The sequence below is a fragment of the Mya arenaria genome, chromosome 2 (assembly GCF_026914265.1).
Source record: "Mya arenaria isolate MELC-2E11 chromosome 2, ASM2691426v1".
NCBI classification, from domain to species: Eukaryota; Metazoa; Mollusca; class Bivalvia; order Myida; family Myidae; genus Mya; species Mya arenaria.
Window position 1 is genome coordinate 66823800 of NC_069123.1, and position 12170 is coordinate 66835969.

Below are 12170 nucleotides of genomic sequence, written 5' to 3' on the forward strand. Positions count from 1 at the left end.
TAAGCGACAACTGTGCTGGTTATTGTGTAAATACTAGCTGTTACTCATGACAAAAGCAAAAATCAAACTTCTGTCATAATTTCAGCTGGTCAAAACAACACACAATTAAAATTCAAGATTGACTCTGGTGCACAAGTAAATAGCACATGTGCAAATCATTTTGTAGATTTTTTGTTGAACCACACATACAATTGACAGTTTATGATTGCACCTCACTCAGAGTTAGTCTTCAATGATTGTACAATGGTAAAATGTCAGGAAACGAATTTACATTGTAAACACATTTAAGGTCTTAAAACTTGCCTTGCAATGAATAACACAAATTTGTATCAGCAATAAAACCTGACGTTTTTTTAACACAAAGGACCAAATTATTTCAAAATGTATTTTATGGTCTAGGAACACTTAAAAATGAGTGTGACATACATATAAAATCGGGTGCAATATTTGTAAGACACTATCCCAGACGTGTATATATTGCTAATAAGGGCATACTAAAGACAGAATTAGACAGAATGACGGTTAAAGACATAGTGATTGTCGAAGTAACAGGACTGTTTGCAGCAGGGTTAACAGTATGGTACCAGTGTTGAAAAAACCATTGCCGCTTTAAGTGTTTGCAAACTACCATAACGCGACAATAGTGAGACCACACTGTCCATCTAGATCAATTGAAGATATTTGCCTGACTTGACAGGTGCGGCAGAATTTTCCAAATTGGACACCGAATCATGAATGATTTCTGACAGTTTTCTATTTTCCCTTTGGCAGATATAGGTATCTTTAACTTCCATATGGTGTCAATTGTGCTTAAGACGATTTCGCGCAGAAAATGGATCTGAAGGTTTATATGGCGTCAGGGTCATTGTTAAAGACATTGTTTGTTTTGTCATAGACAAACAGACACATGGCAGAAATTTGGACAAACGTATGGAAAAATGTCAATAAAAAGGTCTCAAACTCAATTCTGAGAAAAGTGAGATTAGTTATTCAGAAGTAATTTTCTTTGAGCATTTACTGACGTCAAACCGACTAAAATTGATCTTTCAGAGGTAAGAGCTGTCCAGTAAAAGCCATTTGCTAAGTCAAAGTCTGAGCTAAAGACTTTTTAAGGAATGATGAATTATTTGCCACGATTTGCATCCAATCCTGCAGAAATAACTAGCCCATGGAGACAGTTTCTGTAAATAAATAGTTATTTTCCGGTGGAAACCGGAACATGAAAATGTCTTGAATAAAATTAAAAGGGTAATAACTAAAAACCGAGGACAGCTGGTTCTCTCCTACTACATTTCAAAATAGTGATGTTATGCTTGAGTTGGAATTGTCTCGGTTGTGATTTTGCTTCGAGAGCACTGACGCCTGCAGAAAGAATCCATGCCCAAATTACCACAGAGCTCTACTCTGTATTGCATGGCATGATCAAGTTAAATCAAATGCAATATGGACGGCATGTTGTCCCGCCAAGATTGCATAAGATAAGTTTGCATCTACATAAATATAATTATGAAATTGTCCACGTACATGGAAAGGACATTCCATTAGCTGATATGCTAAATCAAAACTATTTGCAATGAATTGATGTATGCAAAGACATTGATCATGATCCCTGTTCATGTACATTTTTTCATGGGGAAATGTGTTATGGGTGATCGGAAAATGGCACTGATCAAAAAAGTAAAATTGAGACTGATCAGGATATTTTGACACACACAATAGTAACAGTTTGGCCTGTTCAGAGACAGAGCTGTCCAGATTGTATTTTACAGATATATATACAGAATTTCAGAGATGAACTGACAGTCATAGGCGATTTGTTGTTCAATGGAAACAATGTAATTATTATACTGGACATGATTCACACAAAGGCATGCAGAACTGTACTCAGTGTAATATTTTGGCCCATAAGACTGATGACACGGACATCTTTCGACTTTTGCGACATTGATGTGCCTACGAAGGATGAATTGATTATAATACATGTATATACTATTTGCATTGTCCACACACAGTACATACTTGGCACGGGAATTCGACTCATTGTTTGGTCTGAAATGATACGTTGAAGTAATTGTATGACCAATAACTGAAAAAGCAAACAAATACATACAAAACAAAGATTTCGGACAAAACACTGGTCACTAATACTATCACTAAGGATACCATTAGTGACAAGGTTTTCGTCCGAAATTGTTGTCTTTCACAGTAATAAGTCATAAAAACGAGTTTAATATATAATTTCATACCAAACAATGAGTCAAATTCCTGAGCCAAAGTTAAAATGTCAAATAGTTGATGTTAAATTTAATATACTAATTTTTACCAAATTAATCATATATAATATGCTATAAATAAAAAATAATACAAACACGTCATTGCTTTTGCTGTTTTTAACCTACTTTTTAACCAAATTAATCAGCACATCTGTTTTATTTTATTTTCAAAATATTACAAGGCAACGGCGATCCTCTTGGCATCCTCTGGGTGCCTTGTTCTACATCCTCTCAATGCTTTGTATTTTCAATCTGTCTATTAAATATTAAAGAGCAAGCGTTGTAAATAAGGAGGTTACAAACATGGGAGGATATTTCCCAACACCTTTACCAATGACGGCAATACAGACTACTTTCATAAGCAATAAAAATTCTTGTACGGGTTAAAGTCAATTACGAGTCAGCCAGTTTATTAAGTACAACTGATCTTTAAGCAGTATTTTCGCAGAAAAAGGCTAGGGTATAAAATAAACAGTGTGTGTATACCACGTGATAAATTGCGTCATAAATGCTACGTCGAAGGCAATATTTTGCTTCGGATGAAAACTTTAAACAAGGATAACTTCACTTTTTCTTCACCATTTTAGAATTAACATAGCCCAGTCTACGCCGGTTACGGAGCCTCTCCTTTGGTCTTTTACCAGAGTTTGATTGAGAGTTTAGTTTCTTTAAACACTTCGACAAACCTTTTCAAAATACGGCCGTCTGACGGAGCACTGTCAAAACATGATTTAGGAAACAGGTTTATCGAAGTGTTTGATGAAACTAATGACTTTATCAAATTTCGGTAATAATACAAATGTGGGGCTCTTTAAGAGGCATAGACTGCCCTTTGTTTCATTTAAAATGGTGTTGTACAAGAAAAGTTATCTTTGATTTAAGTCTTCATTTTAAGCAAAATTTTGCCTTCCGACGTAGCATATATTATACGACGTAATTTATCACGTGGTATACACACACTGATAAATAACGCGCATACATTTGACAGCGTTCCATGTAAATCTAAAGGTTTATGATTTTATGGCATAGTTATCGCTTTACATCAGTAACAATGACAATGCCGCCGCTAAATATATGGAAGGATAACATAGCAATTCGTTGACTATTTTCTTTGATAAACAAACCAGTTTAAAGCTAGAGCTATCATTGGATATGATTAATACCCCACTGGGAGTGATTTATGCTCATTAAATGCCCTATGTTGGTGAGAAGGCATCACTTCAAGTTAGTGACCCTACTATATAAGAGTACCGTCTACACTGGGAAAGAAGGGATGAAAGTTTCTAGATTAGTTTTTAAGAGCATAGCACAGTCTTTTAATGAGTTGACCAAACACAATATATATAAGGACAACCACAGACTGCCATACCTGCACCCAGAGTTATGGATCCCTTTCCCTAATTGAGATTTATCCGTATATCTCGTATAGGAAGTTCGAAATAAATACCTCAAATAAATTACCTTACCAAGTTATGCTTCGGAAAAACAATAAATAAGCAAAATAACAAAGGACAATAGCTAAAACTGGACGCCAAATGGCAACATGTCGATCCCGTTTAAAGAGTCATTGGCGCAGACATATCGTTTCTTTAATGCAATTGCATTACAGAATAACATGGGAGTTAAACAATACGTGAGACCAGCGACTCTACTAGTTCTTTTTGAAAATCCTATAACAGGCATGGTAAAGATAAGGTTCAGTCCAAACCAGTCCTATCAACAGTACTCATTTGGAAATTTATAACCTTTAAGTGTAACCATAATCTTTGAGGTACATATAATTGTATGTGCCTTCAGGGCAAGTTATTTGAAAATCCTATAATGCATGGTCAAGATACAGCCCAGACAAGGGTTATTTCAAACTATGCCCTTTAAGTGTGACCTTGATCTTAAAGGTACACGATGAGTGTTGTGAACGATACGCCTGCTCCTGATGGTGAACCTTCAATGCAAGTTATTTTGAAAATCCTGAAATACATGGTAAGATACACCCCGGGCAAGGATCATTTCAACCTTTGATCTCTAACTTTGACAAACAGATCTGGGTCTTTTGCGCTACACACCACCTCATGATGGTGAACTTTCATGGCAAGTCTTCTTGAAAATCCTATAATGCAAGGTCAAGATACCCATGATCATTTCAACCTTTGACCTTAATTCTTGAAATTTGACATTCAGACCCAGGTCTTGTGCGCCGCACGCTACCTCATCATTTTGAACCTTCATGGCGCTTTTTAGAAAGTCTTATAATGCATTGTCAACATACAGCACCCGACAAGGACCATTTCAACCTTTGACCGCTAATATTGACCTTTGATGTACACACTGGGTCTTGTGCGCGACACGTACGCAGCCTCTTCATTGTGAACCTTCACGGTGGCACGTTTTTCGAAAATCTTATAATAAATGGTCAAGATACAAACCTGGCAAGGATAATTTCACCGTTTCACCGGTAACTTTGACCTTGACACGCAACCTCATGGTGATGAACCTTCATTGCAAGTTTTTTTTCAAAAATCTTTTAATACATGGTCAAGATACAGCACGGACAAGGATCAGTGTAACACTGACCTTTAACCTTGACCTTTGAGGTACAGAAATGTTTCTTGTGTGCGACGTACCTCCGCATCATGGTACACATTCACGGAAAGTTTTTGAAACTCGTGTAATGCGTTGTCAGTATACAGCCTTGACAAGGACCATTTCAAACTTTGAACTCTAACCTGGACGTACCTACTTGGGTCATGTAGCTGACACACCACTTTAATGGTGAACCTTCATGGCAGTTTTTTTAATCTATAATGCATGGTCAAGATACAGCCTGGACAAGGATCATTTCAACCTTTGACCTCTAAACTTGACCTTTAACGTACAGACCTAGGTCTCGACACACTGCCTTATCGTGGCAGGTCTTTTGAAAATCCTATAATGCTTGGTCAAGATACAGCCCGGAAAAATTCAGTTTGGACGCACGCACGCACATACAAGGAACCGCCATTATGACAACAATGTCTTGCTCACCGCAAGCAGGTTCGACAAAAAATACTGCAGCAAGGGTTATGGTCCCTGTGCCTACACTTCTCAATGAGACCCATATGTTTATGAAGTTTGAAGTAAATACCTCATGGACTTTTCAAATTATGCTCCTGGCAAAATGTCAAAATGAAAATTAGCAATGGCCAATAACCCAAAAATACTGCAACCAGACACAAATTCAGTATAGAAATTAACAAAGGGAAATAAGCAAAAAAAATATCTGTATGTGAAGTTTGAATTCAATACCTCAAAGACTTTTCAAGTTATTTTCCAGACAAAAAATAACAAAGGACAATTACTCGAAATTCTGAAGTCAGAGTTGTGATTCCTATTCACTGCACATTTCATCAATGAGTTATACCTGTTTTTGTTCAAGTTTAAAGTCAACATTAAACTTAAAAACTTCAAATTATGCTCTGGACAAAAAAAATATGTATGAAAAAGTAGCAAAGGGCAATAAGTCAAAATATACTGCAGCCAGAGTTATGGTTCTGATCCATTGCACTTCTCCTCAAAAGATACATCTGTATATGAAGTTCGAAGTCAATACCTCAAATACATATGTTGAAATGGAGAAAAGTAGACTTGTCCCAATGTCATTTAGACATGGTGGTGGCCGTAATAAAGAAGATGTGCAAAAGATGTCACTCTTTTTGAAAAAATAGACAAGGGCTAAGAAATGAAAACTCAAAATGTATTTGTTAAATAATGTACTTCAGGAAGTTACCCAATAGTGTACAGGTAGGCTTTTTCACAGCGCACCATTCAAGTTATGACAAGCAACAAAACACAACATAGAGATCATTGAGCAATCATTTATATATATTGAAGCAAGTATTAACCAAACAATATAATTTGTAATCCCCAATTACTGACTTTTTATTTCAAGCCAATTTGTTACTATCATTTCAAATATATTAACACAAAATGCAGATGATTTGGTTCATTTTTACATTGCCAACATTCAGCTCCATTGTATAAATTTACAAACCATTTACTTCAAAACAGAAACAGAAGCTTTAACATTAGCCATACAGATACTTCAGGTAAACATGTACTTGTAGAAAAAAAAGACAAAACTGGTTTAGGATTATCAATAATATCACAGACAGTTAATACACTGTTCATACAATATGAACATGGCTTATGGGTCATAACTACATGTACATGAGATGCTACACATTAAACAAGAGACATCTGTTTTTTTACAGAGCAATTGTCAATTTTTCAAATTTCATAATATATACAGCAATGAAATTTCATGAACATTAGTGTTATAAAGATACATAATTCATTATGGTTATGTGTCTTTGTATTCATATTCAAGCTTTCCACAGCATGCAGCTATTAAATTCAACACAAATTCCATTTACTAAGTTATAATATTGGAACATTCTGAAAATTTGAAACAAAATGAAAGCATTGAATAAATAAAAGATACTGTAGGAAAACCTAATCATAACAACAATCAATCATTCAATTCCATTCATGTCTTTTGGCCATGGAAATGTATGATATGTATATATAACTTTAAAAGTAATTTTGACCGTCAATATGATTGAATTACTATTACTATAAGTTTAACTTAAATATGAATGATAATAATAAATATATAAGGCCACAACAAATTGATCATTTGTTCTACGGATTTTGCCAAAAAAAAGTAAGAGCGAGCGAGCGAAAAAAAAAAAAAATACTTTTTTTTAAATTTAAGGCAAATCAGAGGCGAGCGAAGAGCGAAAAATTAAAAAATAAATAAAAAAGTTTATTACTTACCAAATTTATCATAAAATTATGTCAAGAAATGCTTTTCAATTACAAACAAAGGTTCTCAGTTATAAATGAAAAGGTTTTGATTGTATCACATGAAAATCTGTCTCAACAAATGGCAATGAGATCCAGTGCTTTACTATTAACTTAAATTTAAACGTGGATATATTGTAAAGACAACATTCCTCATAGTATCGTGCAATTATTCGAGGACCAAAAAGAAAACTATTGTATTCATTCCGTAACTTACTATCACAAAAAACATTTTAGACTAGTAAGAGTAATTCATCATTTGAGCATTTCCAAATATTGGGTCAGGTCTAAATATGAACCTCTTGAAGCACATGATAAAATTGTAGTGACATTGACACTGCAGAAGATTGAAAAAGTAAATAACACAGAGAACATTTCTAAAAAAAGAAACACTGTGGATTGAATTGCGGGACAACATACTTGAAGCAGGATCAAACAATTCTGCAAATGTGGCACCGGTTATTATTTTAAAGCAGGTGGTGTTTCCCTTTCAAGACCTCGCCTTGACCAAGAACCTATGCTGTATAGGTCCGTGCCTTAAAAAGAATAACATGATGGCCCCATAGCTTCAATGACCGTAAGAAACAGGCCACTTTACTACAACTTGGTCAAAGAAAAATTTAGATAAGCACAAAGAATTGAGAAAATTAAAACAGTCATTTTACTTATAAAAGGTTTTATTTTCTGATTTAACTGATGTTATTTTCAAACTGTATGTGTTATGCAATAGTCAATTGTAACCACCAGCCCCCCCCCCCCCCCCCCCTCCAGGTCTGGGGAATAGCGGGGACTTTCGGTCCAGCCAACCCCGCCGGGCAAATCCACCGCATTCACCCGGCACTGCGGGGCCACCTGGAAGGTTAAAACACGGTTCATTTACCCGGCTATCCTCGGACCTGAGGGGAGGGGGGGGGGGCGTGGTTACAATTGACTGGTGTATAAATACAGATTGTTTCTAAAACATTTACAAGTCCTACTATTTTTATCTGTTTTAAACAATTATGATTATATGAAAACTGAGACATTTAAGAATTTAAAAAAATAACTCACGAAAACATGTTCACTGGTTGTACCGTAAGTCGTGTGTTCGTGTATTTTAATATAAGTTTTGCACTCAAAATCCGATCTAGTTATTATTTAACACTAAATTTTGAGTACAAAACAATAAATGACTTAAAACACACATAAATAATTATTGCTTTCGACGCTGTGAAACTCTTGTTGTTTACTGAAGACTATAATCCATTGACTATGACACTAATTTTCACTTAAAACGTGTATTTTACATTACAAATACTGAAAGTAACATGAAACTTAATACCGGAAATGAATAACAACGGCGCGTCCTGCAAAATATTCCCGACAAAAAAGACTGTCAACAAATATCGGCTATGTTGCGGTTACCCGGACCTTATTTTGTCCTGACACGAGGAAAGTTTGCTCGCGAAGAATGTAAAGCATGGAATTACCTTCAAAAAGGCGAGGTCGACGTTGCAGGTTTAAATTCTAAGTAAAAGAATTTCAGAAAATAGAGAAAATTTAGAAGTCAACAATAAATATGCGCGGCCAAATAGTATGTGCGGGCGCAAAATAAGTTTTTTAGTTTTTTTTTAGTTTTTCGAATTTTAGGTGCGGCAAATCCGACGAACAAATGATCAATTTGTTGTGGCCTAAAGAAAGTAGGATATATGTCATACAAATTCAATGCCTTCAAATTTTGCATCTCCTATTTTCATTTCCTCATATAAAATGTTTCCCTCAACGTCAAAAACCATGATGTAAGTTGCCTTATTTGCACCATCTTCTTCTGATTTCAAGGCCACTATCACATTGTGGTTGGTTCCAGGCACAAATTTAAAAGATGAGAATCCGTGAGTTGGGTTTAATTTACCCACAGCTGAGACTTCTATATTCTTAAAGTCTTCAGTTGCAGTGAACATGAGATTGGTTGCCCTCTTTTCATCAGCGTTTTCATCATAACGGAGTCTGCTTGCCCTGCGAGGCATGAAGAACCACCTCTGATGGACAGAGCTCCACACGGCCGACTCGTGAATCATATAGCCTGTAGAAACAGAAACAATAACCTAGATAAGCAAATATGAGTACAAAGTAGACTGGTAGACATCTGATATCATAATTTTATGTAATTTAGTATTATTTAACTCTTGAACTACTATGCAAGAGATCTGATGCTTTCAGTGGTCAGACAATCCAACTGATATATATATATATATATAGGAGAGTCTAAAAAATACCAAAAAATGAGTTTAAATCAAAGGCTGACATCCAGCTTTTGCCTTTTGATTTCAAAGTTCTTTTGTATGTCATACCAGGGAGATTCATTCCCATCTTTTCCCGCAGAGCATTGTAGTTGTCCTTCCAGTCATGATGCTGGATGTCGCCCATAACGCCAATGGATTTCACCCACTGTGGATTTGTGTTGACTACCTCTCCATCACCTGTTGTCCACTCCTTCCCTAGACCTCCAACATATAGCCTGTTGTCCTTAACAGTTGCCCATTCACACTTGAATCCTGAAATGATGTGAAATCTCTTTCATTAAAACATATTTTAAAAACATGGATATTGAAACTAAGGAATAATTGTTCAGTTAACTAATATGAATATTTATGGCAATGTAGTAAAACATACCACTTATTTGTCAAAAATTATCTCATTAGTTAATTTAATATCATGATTAAATTATGATATAATTTGCACTTCATCTTTATATTTAAACAATTTATGTATATATGTCATGTAGCCTACTAACTGAATTTTAGTAAATTATATATCTTTTAAATAAACAAATACTGATTGAATGTCTGTTTAATATACATGTACATGCTAAAATAGTTTATATATATAAATTGATGATATAATCGGATGTGCTGTCTGTCTGGAGCGCCAATCATGTTCTAGTGATTTTAATACTGTAAAGATCACCATAAACATGAACAATTGACCCATAACTTAAGGTCATCTTACAACCACACAGAATGTCAATGACAGTCAATGTGTATACTTAGGTTGAAGACGCTTCACAAAGTTGTTCATTGTATACTATACTACCTTTTGCTGCACTGCCATCGCCATCTGTCAAGATGTATCTCGGTATAACTTTGTTGTCATCTATTTCATATATTATCCCTGTTCTGTCATCCACTGTGTACAGTTTTCCATTAAATACAATAAGCTCAGATAACTCCATTCCTCTTCCGCCTTCTGACACTTTCGAAGTCAATGTGACTGTTTTATCAAATTGTACTGCAATTTTTGTGTTATCGTCCGATATTGTCAAGTTTCCATACTTCAAGTAGCTAATCCATGTGTTTGACTTATCTGGATGTTTAGAGTCCGTGTCCAAATCTGTAACAATTGCAATTCTGTACTGTGTTCCTGAGTGTGTTTTGACGGGGGGTGTTAGTGGATAACTGTAGTCATATATGGTATGATCAGACTCCGAGGACATAATTTGTGAATCACAATTCAAACCAAATCTGCCCTTTTTCGAAGAAGGAATGAAATATATTAAAAGTATAACAACAGCTATAAAAAGTACTAAAGCATAAGCCATAAATCGTGGTTTCATTTGTAATCTGGCATTCCCGACCCGATACTGGGTGGGGGATCGAATTGCAGCCATCCAATCATTGACAGTAAATTGGTTCTGCGTAGAGTTCCTGGGAGCAGAATATGATTGCGATTTGTGCAACATTTTGCGGAGCAAATGTCGTTTCAAAAATGATAAAAGGATCATCTAATTAAAGATCAAATTGAATTTTTTTCAGCTTGACGTGTCGGATTTTACCGTAGGCTGCCATTTTGCGGTGTCAATGTAAATAACGAGCTCGTGGAAATAAGTCCTAGCAATTCTAAAATGTACTGCCATATTGTAGATACAGGTTACTCATTACTTAAACATAAACTATTTTCAAGGGGCTTTAACTGGTCCCACATGTTAACACATCCCAATTTTTTTGAATCGATCCCACATGTTTTTCCACTTTTTCCAAATGGTTAAAATTCGTTAAGACCATTGCCATTGGTGCCAAAGATCGGATACTGGACTTACCGAAATACAATTAATTACCGTCCAGTATCCCCAAAAAGATTGATTTAATGGAAACTGTCACTGTGCGTAGAACTTCTTTTATATGTGAGAAATATCCATTGGGTATCATGTAATTGTATGAATATGAACTAGTCCATATAAACAGCCGCTTTAGAGTCTTGATTTTTTTTATTATTTTTTTTTTTTTTTGGGGGGGGGGGGGGGGTGACTAAGTTGAACAATGTTAAACATCCTACACGTCATTGTACACTACATTGAGAAGTCGACCCAGTTATGCATCAGTCAATTGTAACCATGGCCCCCAAGGTCCGGGGGTATACTGGGGATAGCCGGGGAAATGGGCCGTGTTTTTACCTTTCAGTTGGCCCCGCAGTGCCGGGTGAATGCGGTGCTTTTGTATTTGCGCCAACTGTAGCCTTGCTTAGGGTCCCTGGGCTACGGAGGCATTTGGCGGTGATTTTACCATCAGTTCGTCTCCGCAGGCGGGGGTTTTACCCGGGCTTGGCTAGAGCGAAAGTCAAAGTCCCCGCTATTCCCCGGACCTGGAGGGGTCGTGGTTACAATTGACTGGTGCATTAGTAGTTACCTGCACCAGTAAATATATATCAATGACATAGTATAAGGGGACACTTAAAGAAATCATTTTTCTTACTTCTCAAATCTTTAAATCTTATATAATTTACATATATGTCAATATTTTGAAAATGTTAACTTCCATACCTTAAGATATTCTATCCATTTGCAATTATATGTTTTTGTGTAATCATTTTAGTTTGAAAAATAATACTGCTTTAACTAACCTTCACAGCATTTGGCATATAAACATTTGGTACTAATCACAAACTTCCAAGATGCTGTCATGAGTAACCATGTGCATATAGCCATGAATGATTGATTGATGGAGTAAGCCATCTGTTACATGTTCCTGCACCAAACTGCAATGAAACTGGATCTGATACTCTTATGGTTTACATAAAAAAGAA

At 35.7% G+C, this 12170-nt stretch overlaps 1 protein-coding gene across 1 annotated transcript; it reads right to left on the minus strand.

The window, feature by feature from the left end:
* Positions 1–5989: 5989 nt before the first annotated feature.
* Positions 5990–10959, minus strand: LOC128221025 (soluble calcium-activated nucleotidase 1-like). The gene is made up of 3 exons (XM_052929429.1): positions 10185–10959; positions 9443–9646; positions 5990–9174 (listed from the first exon to the last, which is right to left on the minus strand). The coding sequence occupies exons 1-3, from the start codon at positions 10870–10872 to the stop codon at positions 8804–8806; spliced, it is 1263 nt and encodes a 420-aa protein (XP_052785389.1). The 5' UTR covers positions 10873–10959; the 3' UTR covers positions 5990–8803.
* Positions 10960–12170: the final 1211 nt, after the last annotated feature.